The 15490-nt window shown below is 34.8% G+C and overlaps 1 protein-coding gene across 3 annotated transcripts in view; it reads left to right on the top strand.

The window, feature by feature from the left end:
- The window catches only part of PRMT3 (protein arginine methyltransferase 3), a 136017-nt gene that overhangs the window by 66534 nt on the left and 53993 nt on the right, over positions 1-15490 (top strand). For all 3 annotated transcript variants that reach the window (XM_011965405.1, XM_011965404.1, XM_011965403.1), the window contains one exon: positions 10351-10429. In XM_011965405.1, coding sequence (XP_011820795.1) covers positions 10351-10429 — 79 coding nt within the window. The remainder of the gene's footprint in view (positions 1-10350; positions 10430-15490) is intronic.

Here is a 15490-nt window from a genome sequence, read left to right as displayed (position 1 = left end):
GACCTTCTCTGCATTAATTATTCTAGCCATCAATTCTTCCACTTTTTTTTCAAGATTTTTAGTTTCTTTGCGCTGGGTACGTAATTCCTCCTTGGGACCTGTCTTATGCGTATTGGAGACGGGGTGGAGTTAGGGAGGAAGTATGTGTTTGACTACTCAGCATCAAGGTTCTAAACTGAATTGGGGAAACGGGTGACAGCAAATGCGATTGTAAATTCACATTTGCTCTGTAGGTACTTTTGTTTGTCCCAGCTCCGTTATTTAGGGCGATTTCTTCTTAGAGTTCTCACTTTGGTTGAACTTTGGGCTTTGTCTCCTGTTTCCTCCATGTTCATTGACTAGGTTTAGCAAATGCTCTCAAGGCGAAAGCCAGCTTACTGATGCGTCTAATAAGATGTTCTTTTTCCTCCTAGCATATTTGTTGTATTTAGAGTGTCAGTAGCTCCTAAAATACATCGTTGCTGGAAACAGAATGAGATCTTGTTCTTTATAGACTGAATCATACTGTCAGTAACTATTTCCTATAGCCTCAAAAGTCTGTAAGTATTCTAGAATCACTGTGTCTTAGTCCATTTGTGCTGCTATAACAGAATACCTGAGACTGGGTAATTTATAAACAAAGGAAGTTTATTTCTCACAGTTCTAGAGGCTGCAAGTTCAAGGTCAGAGTTCTAGCAGGTTGAATGTCCAGTGAGAGCTAAATCTCTGCTTCCGAGATGGTGCCTTGTTGCTGTATCCTCACATGGCGGAAAGAATAGAAGGGAATGAACCTACTACCTCAAGTTCTTTTTTAAGGACCCCAATCCCTTCCAAGCCCTCATGACTTAATCACCTCCTGAAGACTCCACCTTTAAATACTATCACATTGGTGATTAAGTTTTAACGTATTTTGGGGAACACACTCAGACCACAGCACACACTGTTACTATGTAATACTATAATTGTCTTTAATAAAAGTGCTTGGGGCCGGGCACAGTGGCTCATGCCTGTAATCCCAGCACTTTGGGGGACTGAGGTGAGTGGATCACTTGAGGTTGGGAGTTCAAGACTAGCCTGGCTGACGTGGTAAAACCCTGGCTAAACCCTGGTAAAACCCTGGCTAAATAAAAAAATTAGCCAGGCATGATGGCGTGCACCTGTAATCCCAGCTACTCAGGAAGCTGAGGCAGGAGGCTGACTTGAACCGGAGAGGCTGAGGTTGTAGTAAGCCAAGATCACGCCACTGCACTCCAGCCTGGGCAACAGAGGGAGAGACTGTTACTTTTCTTTTTCTTTTTTGGGAGAGAGGGTCTTGCTCTGTTGCCCAGGCTGGGATGCAGTGGCACAATCGTGGCTCACCGCGGCCTTGACCTCCTGGGCTCAAGCTATCCTCCTTCCTCAGCCTCTGGAGTAGCTGGAACTACTGGCATGAGCCACAATGCCCAGCTAATCTTTCAATTTTTTGTAGAACGGGGTCTCCCTGTGTTGCTCAGGGTGGTCTCAAACTCCTGGGTTCAAAGGATCCTCACTCCTCAGCCTTGCAGGTGTTGAGATTACAGGCATAAGCCACCATGCCTGGCCAACATTAATTAGTTTTGAGAGTGGAATATCCAATTATCATTAATGAATTTTGTCACCCACCGTGGGGGATTGTGAATATTGTTTTAGAAACTGTTTTTGTGGGTGTGGTATAAGACCCACACATGCCTTTGGAAATAGTTTTAGATATTCACTTTTTCTTTTGATAGACTTGCTTATTGGACAGTTTTCTGCAGTCTGAGGAATAGGGCCAATTTGACTGTCAGTCTTTTGTGGATTAAGTGAGAGTGCCATCTAGTGGGAGAAAAAACTAATACAAGTTTTTTAAACTTTAGAACATGCAGTGGAAATTATTTCTTGTGCTAAGTTATGTTCTCCAGAAGTCCACAGCACTAAAAAAGTGGGAACTGTATGTTGGAAGGTGAGAGAAGTGGAAGATAGTAGTCTTGCAGAACAGTAGCAAGCATATAATAGGGACCTGATAAGTGGCAGTTATTGCCCTGATTCTTCTTGCATGGAAGGTGGTGATCAAGTTAAATAATAGGTAAATTAGGAGCTTCTCTGACAGATATTTGTGATTAATACATGTAAGATTCTATTGTCATTTTTTGACTGTGTGATATATAGATATTATAAATTTTATTCTTTTTTCTTTTTTTTTTGGTCTTTAACCCTGTTACTCAGGACCCACCCCTCGTCCCCAACAAAATCTGTTACCAGTTTCTAGTATATCCTTCTTAAAATATTTCACTCTATTATAAACATGTATGTATATTTCTACCCCTTGGCATACTCATTCACTTAACAGATAGTGTGGCTACTACGTACCTGGCATTCTTCTAGGTGGGATAAAGCAGTGAATCTCATATTCAGTGTAAGGTATGCCTATTCTACATATTGTTCTGTACCTTGCTTTTTTCATCAATAATAAGTTTCCCTCTAATGACTGCTATAGCTGTATCCCACAAATTTATTCAATTCAAAATACACCCTTGTGATTTCTGCTTTGGTCCATGGATTATTTAGAAGCATGTTTAATTTCTAAATGTTAAGAAATTTTAAAAATATCTTTGTTATTAATTTCTAATTTAATTTGGTTATGATAAGAGAACACGCTCTATATGCTATCATTCCTTTAAATTTGTTCAGACTTGCTTTATGGCCCAGCATATGGTCTCTTTTACTGAATGTTCCACACTGATTTAGAATGAAGTACTCTGTTATTGTTGGAGTGTTACATAATTGCCATTTGAGTCAAGTTGGTTGATTGTATTGTTCAGGTCTTTTAAATCCTTATTTATTTTGTCTGTTAATTCTGTCAATTACTGAAAGAAGAAGAATGAAATTTCTACCTGTAGCTCAGGGTTGTCTCTCTCCAGTTCTGTCAGGTTTTGCTTCAGGTATTTTTATGTGGTTATTAGGTGCATACACATTAGGTTTTTAATGTGTTATTGATAGTTTGGCTTCTTTATCATTATGAAGTATTGTTCTTTGTCCCTGATAATGTTTTTAATAATTGTAATTTTCTTATGGTTAATGTTTAAATGTTATGGGTTTTCCCACCCTTTTTCTTTAAATATAAAAACATAGATAGGTTAAAAGTGGATTTCTTCTGTATAGCACTTTCTTGATTTTTCCTTTTCTCAACCTCTCTAACAATCTTTTCCTGTAATCTTAATGTCTTTTTTAAAAAAATCAGTTTCACTTTTTCTTTCAAAATAGAGTATGAAAAACTGTTGTCTTTTTAGCTTGTGATTATTTGCCATTTTCTTTTTTAAAATTTTATATACAAATAGTGTATAATAATGATATAAAATTCACAAGATATGAAAGAGTTTATATTGAAGGGTTACTCTCCTTGCCTTCCTATACCCCTACTATTATATTCCATCTACAGAGGCAATGATTTTGTCTAATTGTGTACTGTTCCACACATGCTATAACCATTTATAAGCAGATATGAATGTGTTCTTTTTGCTTTCACCCACATTATTGTATATTATATATGCTAGTTATATAAATCTTCTTTGTATAACTTTTAGTTGTGAAATGTACCATACACAGAAAATTACATAAACTTACAGGTACAGTATAACAAATAGTTATATAATGAACACCTGTGTGATCATCAGCCAGATGAAAATATAGAAAGAAGACATCCAGATACCATTTCTCAGTTACAACTCCCTACCCGAGAGGTAACCACTCTCCTGTCCTTTATGATAATCATTTCCTAGCTTTTCTTTTTGCTGTTACCACTTATACTTACATCCCTAAACAGTGTAGTTTATATTTACCAGTTTTTGAAATTTATATAAATGGAGCAAAACATATCTTTTTCTTTTTTAAATGTGTTTTTTTGCTTTCTTCACTCAGTCATGTTCATAACATTCATTTATTGCCTATAAGGATAATTTATTTTCATTTCTATAGATGTCATTGTATGAATGTACCGTAAGAAAACACATTTTAGGAAAGTGTTTTTCAAATTTTACTGTTGGTGGGCGCTGGATCATTTCCAGTTTATTATCATGCAAATAATAGTGCTATAGTGTGCTTGTATGTGTGTGCTCTTGTACTTAAGCACTTGTGTCTAGGTATACAATTAGGAGTAGAGTTGCTAGATCACAGGGTATGCTGCTCTTACATGTTAATGGATAATTCCGAAGTACTGTACTTTTCCAAAGTACTGCAGTAAAATTTTATTTCATGCCTCCATAGACTTCTCAACCCTGGGGATTGTGTGACTGCTAATTTGGTAGTCATGTAGTATTTTTCCATTGTGTTTGAATTACTAATGAATTAATATATTTTTTGTCTTATGAAGTAATTGTATATAATTATTTTGCCCATTTTTCTTTTGGGTTGCATACTTTTTTTTTTTCTTAACAATTAGTATTCTTCATTGGAGATGGAAAATATACAAATGTGTATATGTGTGTGGGTGGCCAATATCTTTTCAGACTCTGTAACTTCATTGTTTTTATGAGCAGAGGTTCTGGGATTTAACATAGTCAAATGTATTGGTCTTTATGGTCAGTACTTTTTTCACAGGAACATGAAAATATTCTCCATAAGCTCTATACCTTTCCCTTTTACATTTAGGTCTTTACTCCACTCATACAATTGTGGGAATAAAAATTGTCGTAGTCTTTCTGTGGGCAGTTTGATAATACATATCAAAATTTTGAATGTGCATATCCTTTAATCCAAGAATTCTACTTTAAGAAATTTAGCTTGACCGAATACATTAAACATTGTACAAAGATGTCTATGTGTGTATATGTAGATGCCAACACAACATTTCCTACTCATTCTATGGCAAATAAGTGCAAAGGGTAAAGGTATCCCTGTTGAGTGATATCATCAGCTGCCTGTATTTTGCCAAGTGCGTAACAGTATAATATAATCTTTATCAGTCCTTGTGGAGCTGTAAGGAAAGTATCTTACCCAAATGGATTTTATATAATTACTTTGAAAACTCTCATGTAATTTCATTATCACATTTATTATAAATTAGGTGGATATTATTAGCACATTTTAAGATGGAAGGGTCAAGTGATAGACTGCAGAATCATTGAAAAAACTTTGTGGTAAAAATGTTTAATATCTAAGGCTATTATAACAGTGAAATAAATAGAGATTGTATTGAATTCTGTAAGATCTTAAGTTTGGTACTTTTTTTTTAAGCAGAGAACACAGTAGATTAGGAAAGAATGCTTATTTATTTGCATTTTGGATACCTCTAGAACAGTGGTTTTCAATGGAGTGGAAGAGGGGACAATTTTGTACTCCTGGGGATATTTGAGAGATGGGCAATCTCTGGAAACATTTTAGATTGTTATAATTTGGTACTGTGGGTTGGGTGGGGACAATGGTGCCAGTGGGTAGAGGCCAGGAATGCTGCTAAACATCCTTCAGTGGACAGGAAAGCCCCTACAAATTTATCTGGCCCAAAATGTCATTAGTGTCAATATCGAGAAACCCTGCTTTAGAATGATTGTTTCTATGCGTTGATAATAACTTATTATCAACATTGCTAGGTTCCTGTGGCTCTCTCTGAACACGTAAAGCCACCTTCAGCATGCTGCCACTGTTCTGCTTCTGTCAGTTGTGTTGTTTACCAAGAGCTTATTGTGTTTGTTTGCCTGCTTATTTATGTAAAATCAGTTAAATATGAACACAAACGATTGATAAGATTATATAAAGGATACAGTTGGTTTTTTTCTATGCAAACAAAAGTGACTGCTTTGGAAAAACTCAGGAAGGAGAAAACACTAAAAAAAAGCTGTAGAATGGAGTGAGTAAATTGTTTTACTCATAAACAACTGTAAATTGTTTGTAAACAAATTGTTTTACTCAGTCCATTCCACAGTGGTTTTTTGTTTGTTTGTTTGTTTGTTTTGGTGTTTTCTCCTTCCTGGGTTGTCGTTGTCTCCTCGTAGTTTGAAGAGTAGGAGTAGGAGGGTGGAAATCATGGAATTCAAGGAGGATTCTCCACTTAGCAAGTGCTGATAGATTTTTTTCCTTCTATTTAACCAAACCTGGAAATTACTTAAAATCTATGAATGTGGTTTAGATAGGGAAGATGATGAGGATTCCAGTCAGTGAGTATGTCCTCAAAGAATGCTGGCAAACAAATCTGTATGTTTTTACTTAAAATGTCTTGTTTCCTATTAACAACTGACTGCCAGCTCCAATCACATAAAAAAAAATTCTATCTACAGTGAATGTTACAGAATTTGAGAGTAATACTGGAAAAAATGTTATCAACCGCTTATTATGATTCAGAGATATACTACATAGAAATTATGATTAGATTATATAGGCTTGTGTATTTGTTGCAGGTAATCTTTTATCTTTAAACATTTCAGATTATTGATTCTTTGTCGTCCTTCAGATTAACTCTTCCATTTTATTTGTAACTCTCCCTTGCCTCACCTTTTTTTTAATAGTTAAATTTGCCTAAAGATGTATCAGTAATTCAGTTATTTGAGCCACAAAAAGTTAGAAAGGCACCTTATACTGAAGGTATCAAAAGTTTCATTTATCACTAATGTATCTAATCCAAGAAAATATCATGAACAGCCATTTTAAAAATTCCCACTTCAATGAATGAGGTTAATATTCTAGTCCCTGATTTAATTCCATATGTTCCTTTACAGTAACCATTAAAGTATAAATGCAATATTTAATTTTTTAAAAAGTAAATGTTACTATTGAAAGAAGAATGCCCATGAGCATCATGGGAGAAAATACCAGGCGTAATTCTCCTTCCAGATGGCACCGCTACAGGTGAGGCAGCAGCCTGTGAAATTACAGTCTGAATTACACTGCAGATGAGCGGGGCATTTGGACCAAAGCCTTCTGGTATCAGTAATAAATGACTTGGTTCAGAACCAAGGACAATTCCCAGGAATTTAAAGGCTGTTGTATCACATAGGGAGCCTATCGTAAAATGAAGTTTAGCAAAGGGGAAAGTTGAGAGAAAGGACAATGACCATTAGCAATACATATATGAATCTTTTCATCTGCTAATATTTTTAACTGGATATTTTATCTCATGAATGTCTTATTCTATATATATTCTAGTATGTGCATTGATTTTTCCAAACTAATATTTTCACAATGAATGGTGGCTAAGAGCCAGTTGCCAACTGAGATATTACTCTGAAATGATCGCACACCTGTTGTAAATTCTAATCTTGTTTAATATGGTCTATGAAAATTTTTCATTTTTGGAATGCTTGAATCCTTAATTACAAATGTAGTATAATACACATACTAAATCTTACTTTCATTTAGGCAAATCAATTTAAGAGGCAACATACAAGGGCAATTCAGAACTTGTGTAGTGAGATCAAGGTTCAAATTCTGTCTCATTCACTCCCCAATTTATGTGACTGAACTATTATTTTAGATCTCAACTTAACATAAATAAATTAAATTGGAATAACAATAAATGGTGCTTTGGGGAAGAATTAAATGAAATAATTTTTATAGAGGCATTACAATGAATTTTAACAATTATCACCACCATTATTTGTCAGTTTTAATTTTAGAAAACAAAATATCGGCCGGGCGTGGTGGCTCAAGCCTGTAATCCCCGCACTTTGGGAGGCCGAGACGGTCACATCACGAGGTCAGGAGATCGACACCATCCTGGCTAACACGGTGAAACCCCGTCTGTACTAAAAAATACAAAAAACTAGCCGGGCGAGGTGGCGGGCGCCTGTAGCCCCAGCTACTTGGGAGGCTGAGGCAGGAGAATGGCGTAAACCCGGGAGGCGGAGCTTGCAGTGAGCCGAGATCGTGCCACTGCACTCCAGCCTGGGTGACAGAGCGAGACTCCGTCTCAAAAAAAAAAAGGAAAAGAAAACAAAATATCATTTTAAAATAACATTTTAATTTGTACCACAAAAAATAACAAAAAGCAAGCAGTTTCCTTTTAACAAATATATTACATATAGTATTAATAACTTTTATTCATTTATTCATTTTAAAGTTATATATTGAGTTCCTACTATCTACCAGACACATTTTCAGCCTTCAGGAATATAGCTTCAAACAATATGGCAAAATCCTTAGTCTTGGAGCTATTAGTTTTGTAAGGAGACAAAATAATAACAAAAATAAATAGTATTTTAATTCATACGTGCCATGATGAAATACAAAGCAGGATAAATAAATGGAGCTTGATGAAAGAAAAAGAAAGGATATTTTATGTAGGAACATCAGAGAAATTCTTTGTGATGAGGTAACAGCAGAGCTGAAAGATAGAGCCAGAATACTAGAAAACAATTTGACAATGACAAATCAGTACAAACTTTTTTGGGCTTTTGTCTAAAAAGGATTGGACTGTAATTAATACTTAATTTGTACTAAAGTGTTAATTTTATTTATTTTATTTTAAGTTTTAAAACACAGCAATCTTGCAAATAGGGACCATTTTTTTCACCAAATGTATTAATGTGTTTTACCAGCCAGTCTTTTCCTCATAAGATAAATAGATGCCTTCCATTTAATAATTCCTTGGCATAAATTATAATTCACTATAAGCAACAGTTGAATGCCTATTTATAAGCATTTGTGTGCGTAATCTACATGGATATGTCAGATTGGTAAAGATTTCTTAGTTGAATCCCATAAGTCCCTTGTTCTTTGAATACATAGATAGTATTAATGGGGAACTAACTTGTGAGAATTTTACATGTTACTGAAGTACTCTATCCAGAAAAACAAGTTTCTGTCAAAGCCTTAAGTTTCCTAAAGTAACATATTGATAAACAAGCTTTGTTCCTAAGCCTTTGTTTAATAGGCAGTTATTTTTGTATCAATGAATTAGTGTGTTGGGAGGAATAGGTCAATACCAATGTAGAGTTGCCGGCATTCAGTCCAGTTCCTTCATAAGTGATTCAAGCATGAGAGCTGTATTTTCTATAAATTAAAATTGCTGTTACTCTCTTGTGAAGATTATCCATTCTGGGTTTGCAGGTTTTTCTTATTCTAGAGAAACCTTTAAAATATTTTTTGTTAATGTGGTTAAAGAATACTTATAGTTACCCCACTGGTCATTTATTTGTGCACAGAACAAATGAGTGAATGAGGACAGTTTTGATATAGAATGCTAAAGTAAAGGTAAAATTAATGTTGGTTCACCCTAAGCAATAAGGTGTGCTATGTGCTGAGCACTTGGCTTTCCCTGCTGCATAGGGCTATTGGGGAGTTGGACCCTAGAAGGAGAAAGACTGAAACTGAGAGTGGTTTCTCAGTCATGATTATTTGTCATTTGTTTAATAAACTGTGAAGCACAGTATTAGAATGTAGTGTGTTTGTGACACCAATAGTAGCAAATTCTTTTTTCATTTGTACTGTATCATTATCCTTTCTTGGTAGAGGATTATCATACTGTAAAATCGGTAGTATACCAGGATCATGTTTCATGAATTATATTTCCATAAACACTAGTTCTGCAAGGTGTTGATAGATGTTAAGTAGAAAAAAAGGTCTGTAGTCAGAAAGTAGGTAATACTGGGTTAAAATATGTTCAGCAGTTCTGTTTACCATAACAACTGCTCAGAACTTTTAGTGTGCTTGTGCGCATTATGAATCTCTAGTAGGAGGATATGGCAGCTGGCATTTCTTAAACCTTTTTGACTAAGGATCCCTCTCCTTTCTTGTTTCTGTTTATTTTATTTTATTTTTTATACCTAAAAGAAAGTCACTGTACAGGAAATTATTTGGGAAATGGTTTTCTAGACTAGAGTTTCTCAACCTTAGCACTATTGACATTTTGGGCCAGGCCGTTCTTTCTTGTGAGAAGCTGTCCTGTGCATTGTAGGATGTTTACCAACATACCTTGGCTCTACCCAGTAGATGCCAGTAGCATCTCCTTCATCCCTCACCCCTAGTTGCAACAATCAAAAATTACTCAGACATTGCCACATGTTCCCCAGCGGGCAAAATCAAGTGGAGAACCACTGCTCTAGATGGATGTTGCATCATTCCAGGGAGTTATGGGGCTTGTTAATAATTTCTTTCCGAACTTTTTTTAATGAGGAAGAAAGAGTAGTCTGGAAAGTAGAATCATAGGTAAAGAACATGCAGTATATTCTACCACAATAAACTTTCTGAGTTCACTTTATAAGCTGGCCTGATTTTCCAATAACTTTTACTGCAAAAAAAAAGTTTCAGATTTTGCAGAATATTATTACATCTATGGCAGAAACAAAAAACTATTTTGTAATTAAAAGAATAGCACCTATGTTTAAATTGACCTGCTTATGACAGTATTGCACATTTCTAAACTTTTTTTCCCCTCTTTTTATGCAGGGCTATTTTCTTCTGTTTGAGTCTATGTTAGATTCTGTCCTTTATGCAAAGAACAAATACTTGGCAAAAGGAGGCTCGGGTGAGTAGAAAATTCTGGTTAATAATCTAATTTTAGTCTAGCAGAACCAAATGAACCTTTGGATTTCAAATAAACTATGCATGGCTGAGGAAGTTCCTGATAGAGATGAAAGATGTTTCCATTACAAGAAGCTTTAAGACATTTGTTTACTATATTGTTGAAAGTAGAATATTATATGAGATATGGAGGACTCCAAGGTAATGGTATTCTCAAGAATGCTTTTATTAAAAGGTCCTTTTAATAAATATTGAAGACTAGGTTTTGGAAGCTTTTTGATATTCAAACTCAAATCTAACAAACTCCTTTCTATTTTTAATCCTCATATCATTTAGTTCCCTTTTTTCCCAATGGCATGTTTCAGTCTAAGTTGGAGATTATTCACGGCTTCACTAAATATGAAAACCCGACTTCTCTGTGATTTTCTGAGAACATTTTAAGTAGTGACTGGTTTCTAATACATTTTAAAAGTACAGCATACCCAATCCACATATAAAGGGACCCTAATAAATTTGGAAGGCTTTCTTTTCATGTCTCTGGAAAATATTTAATCATATTAACTCTGCATACTCAGAGTGAGATTCTGTTTTTACAGACCTTCTGCTGTGAGCAATTGTGTCCATACAAAATAATTGTCTTTCAGGACAGGGATTATGTTTGTTTAGCTTAAACTCTTAAATGAGCTCCACAGCTTCTAGGATATAGATGGAGCATCATACATGTTTATTGAATTGAATCATTTAAAGAATCATTAAAACTGAATTGAACAGCATGTTCCTCCTTCACTTACCTCCCTGCATCTTACCTTTCTCAAAGTTTCAGAATCAGCAAGTGGTTTCCATGGTCAGAATACAGTTTTAAAACTGTCACATGAAAGGGGGGGGTAGGCATTTCAAACTAGTGATGCAAAGGACTTGACCATAGTTATGCCTCCTACCATCCATGTTCTATGAAATTACTTTGGCAGTTCTGGTACAGTGAAAAATCAGTAAGACCAGCCCAGTACAGTGGCTCACGCCTGTAATCCCAGCACTCTGGGAGGCCGAGGTAGGCGAATCACCTGAGGTCAGGAGTTCAAGACCAGCCTGACCAATATGGTGAAACCCCATCTGTACTAAAAAAAAAAAAAAAAGAAAAAAAGAAAAAAAATCAAAAAATTAGCTGGGCGTGGTGGCGGGTTCCTGTAGTCCCAGGTACTCGAGAGGCTGAGACAGGAGAATTGCTTGAACCCAGGAGGCGGAGGTTGCAGTGAGAGGAGATCCTGCCACTGCACTCCAGCCTGGGTGACAGAGCAAGACTCTCTCTTAAAAAAAAAAAAAAAAAAAGTAAGGCTAAAACATAAGTACAGAGAAAATTCTCCAGAACAAGAGAGTTCTTTTTATAAGAGCATTTAAATGGATTGCCTTTCTTTTTCAAAATGTGCCCATTTTGTCACTTTATTTTCTGCAACCATTTCAAGATATGTTCCCAATCTCTGTCATGAACCTGACTAGAATTTTTAGGTACGTTTTACCCTGCAACAATTGGCTGCAACTTTCTATGATTGCAGCGGCTTTGTTTTTTTAATGAGTACTTACAGGTTGAATATCCCTTATCTAAAATGGTTGGGACCTGCAGTGTTTCAGATTTTGTGTTTTGGGGGGTTTTGGAGTACAGTTCTTTGCATTATACTTACTGGTTGAGCATCCTTATCTGAAAATCTGAAATCTGAAACGCTCCAATGAGCATTTCCTTTGGGTTCATGTCAGTGCTCAAAAAGTTTTAGAACATGGAGCATTTCAGATTTCAGATTTTCAGATTAGGGATACATAAACTGTAACATTTAATGACTTAAAAACAACATTATCCATCATTTGTTGACCATCTAGTGGCTGCCAGACAATATACTCTACCTTCATTTACGTTACTAGACATAATCCTCACAATAGCCCTTTGAGATTTTAGAAAGTCTCCTAAAAGTGTCCTGGATGACACATATTAAATGGCCAAACCATGATTTTTTTTAAACTCACATCTGCCAGCCTCCAAGATTCATATTCTTTTTACTAAACCTTGTTTCCCTACTAAAATGTATTTTTAAAATGTGATTATTGCCTTGATGTTCTAGGGAAGATCCAAGTAACTGTTTCCAGACCTGCCTGACTTGATCTTATTGAGGAACTGACAGCAACTTAATACATTTAAACTGAATTCTCACTGAAATTCATTAAGAACGTACAGCAATGTGAACAATGACAGAGCTATTTCTTATCATCAGAAGGATAAAGTGGAGGCTTATATATCTAGCTCTTTCTATACTTTTATATAGCTAATATTAGCGTTAAGATAATACAGAAGTATATTTAAGAGAGGTCAGCATTTAACTCCTTAAGCAGTGCTGTTGAATGTTACTTGTTAACAGAATCAAGAGAAAGAAAGAAAATTCAGAAAAGAGTAACACACAATAGTTTAGTCTATTTGTGTTTTTGAGTACGTTTTAATGAATATCACCGGTCATTTAAATGCTCATTGTTTTATTGCAAAGCAAAGTTTTCCTTTATGTTTTTCTGAAGGAAAGATTTACCAAGTAATTAGTAGTATGAAGATTATAGAAAGAATGAATGCATTATGAGAGAGGGAGAATATTGAAGACCCATACAAATGTGATGGGACCACAATTTATTTTTGCATGAGTTTAAATTCAATTTATGTCTCACCATACATATTATAGTGAGCAGTAAAGGCTTTATAAAACACAGTCAATAACTTGGATGTTCATCTACCCCATTATCAATCAAGCAGTTCCACTGTATTAGAGTTATATATTTACTACCCTTACTTCTAAGAAAAGTAATTTTGTAAAGTTCATGAAAGCAGGTTTACTAGCAATGATTTCTACTATTTCTAGCTAATATTTACTAAGCACTAATTGTGTGTCAGGAATTGTAATGTTTTACATGCAGCCAACAAGAAATGAGGAGGAAAAGTGGGAAAATATTGTTTATGGCCAATGGGTGTTTTTACAACTACAATTAAGACTAAAATAAATGTATATTTTAGGATGGCAACAGAGAATATAAATGTTTTATATGCTAACAGTGTCAAATACTCCATCTCACAAAAATTGGAAAGGGAATGCAGACAGCAGGTAGAAGTGTTCACATTTTAATTGCTTTATCTTTAATAATAGAAACTTAAGGAATATTATTTAAAGCTGACAGATCAAGTAGTAGAATTATTAAGTACATTTAGCACTACAAAGTTAACATTAAATTGAGTGATGAGGTTGGTGGTGGCAGATCCTGTCTATGTCTCTTGACCATGGTGGTGATTGCATAACTGTGTGACTTTATCAAAGCACATGTAAATATATACCAAAAAGAGTGAGTTTTGCTGCATATAAATTATATTTCAGAAAAGCGACTTTTAAAAACAGCTGAAGTAGCAATTCCCACCTTCTTCAGGTCAAATGAATTACTACATGATTTGATTCCTAATTTTTCTGAAAAATACTTTTCTTTAAAACCGTGTACTAACTCTATGCCCACCTCTGTACTTGTTATTAGTATTATCAGTGCAACTCTTTAACATACAGAAAAAAATTGGTGTGAAGAAAAGAGAAGGCCCAAGAGGGTGTGAGAAAAAGAAAAGGGAAGGGAAATGATAAGGGAAATATACTAATTTTATTATTGCTTAAGGTAGGAGTTTAGTAAATAGTGTTGAAAAGAGAGAACTAAAGATATTATACTAAGGTTATACTTATAAAAGTTAGCTACTACAACAAAAATACAAAGATCTTTCTAAATATAAGGATTAATACTTTGGGAAAAAAATCAAAAGACCATGTAGTGAACTATTTCTTAAAAAAATTTATAGATACAGAAAAAAATAACAGAAAATGGTAGCATCAGGAACATAAAACTGTTTCTTATATCAATAAGTGTAAATAGGCTAAATTTACCCATTAAAAGAAAAAGAATTTCAGATTGGCTCGCCAAAGAAAGCCCAATTCTGTGCACTTTGTAGAGCCACACCTAAAACAAAATAATTCAGAGAAGTTAAAATGTAAAGAATAAAGACATTCAGGTAAATGCAAACAAAATGGAAACAGCTGTCATGATATTGATACCAGACAAGGGGGAATCAAGGCCAAAATATTATATAATCAATCATATTAATGGGAGTAGGGCTAAAGAGCAAAATCATGGGCCCTCTTTCATAGATAGCCAGGTGTGGTGGCGTGTACCTGTAGTCCTAGCTACTTGGGAGGCTGAGGTGGGAGGATCATTTGAGCCCAGGAATTCAAGATTACAGTGAGCTATGATTGTACCACTGTACTCCAGCCTAGATGACAGAGACCCTGTGTACAAAAAAAAAAAAAAAGGATAAAATTAAGTTTACATAGAAAAATAAACAATGATAAGGAAGACTGAAATAGAAGGGTGCAGGATGGGGAGTAGCAGAAGGAATAGTGCTACCAAATATTAAAACACATTATAAAGCCTTAATAATTAAAACAATATATTATTGGTTCTTGAATGGAGAGATGCGTTGAAGAGAATGGTATAGACCTAACTATATGTGGCATCTTATGTAATTGAAGAAATGATTTACTGTAGCAAATTCTATTGAGACACTTGTGTAAAAAAAAAAAAAGTTTAATCCACACTATAAAATTGTACACTGAATTTCAAATCAAAGATTAAATGCAAGAGAAGTCAAATGCTAAAAATACTAGAAGGAAATATAAGGTTTATAAACTTGGGGGAAGGGAGCCTTTCTAAATAAGAACTTAAATGCAGAAACCCTGAAAGAAACATTGTAAATCTAATTGCATCTATATAAATTTCTAAATGGCAGAATATGCTATAAGCAAAGTCACAAGAACAACTACATACTGAAAATAATTTTTCAATTTCTGTCACAACAAAAAGCTAATCTCTCCCACATATAAGTAGATTATATAAATAAATAGACTACAAACCCAATAGAAAATTGGACAAATAATTGAATGGTGGCTCACAAAAAAGGAAATGCAGATGACTCTTTTTTTTTTTTTTTTTTTTTTTTTTTTTTTTTTTTTTT

This window comes from Mandrillus leucophaeus, unplaced genomic scaffold (assembly GCF_000951045.1).
Source record: "Mandrillus leucophaeus isolate KB7577 unplaced genomic scaffold, Mleu.le_1.0 Scaffold723, whole genome shotgun sequence".
Taxonomy (NCBI): domain Eukaryota; kingdom Metazoa; phylum Chordata; class Mammalia; order Primates; family Cercopithecidae; genus Mandrillus; species Mandrillus leucophaeus.
Note: the sequence above shows the minus strand (reverse complement) of the source record. Positions and strands in the feature narration are given on the sequence as shown.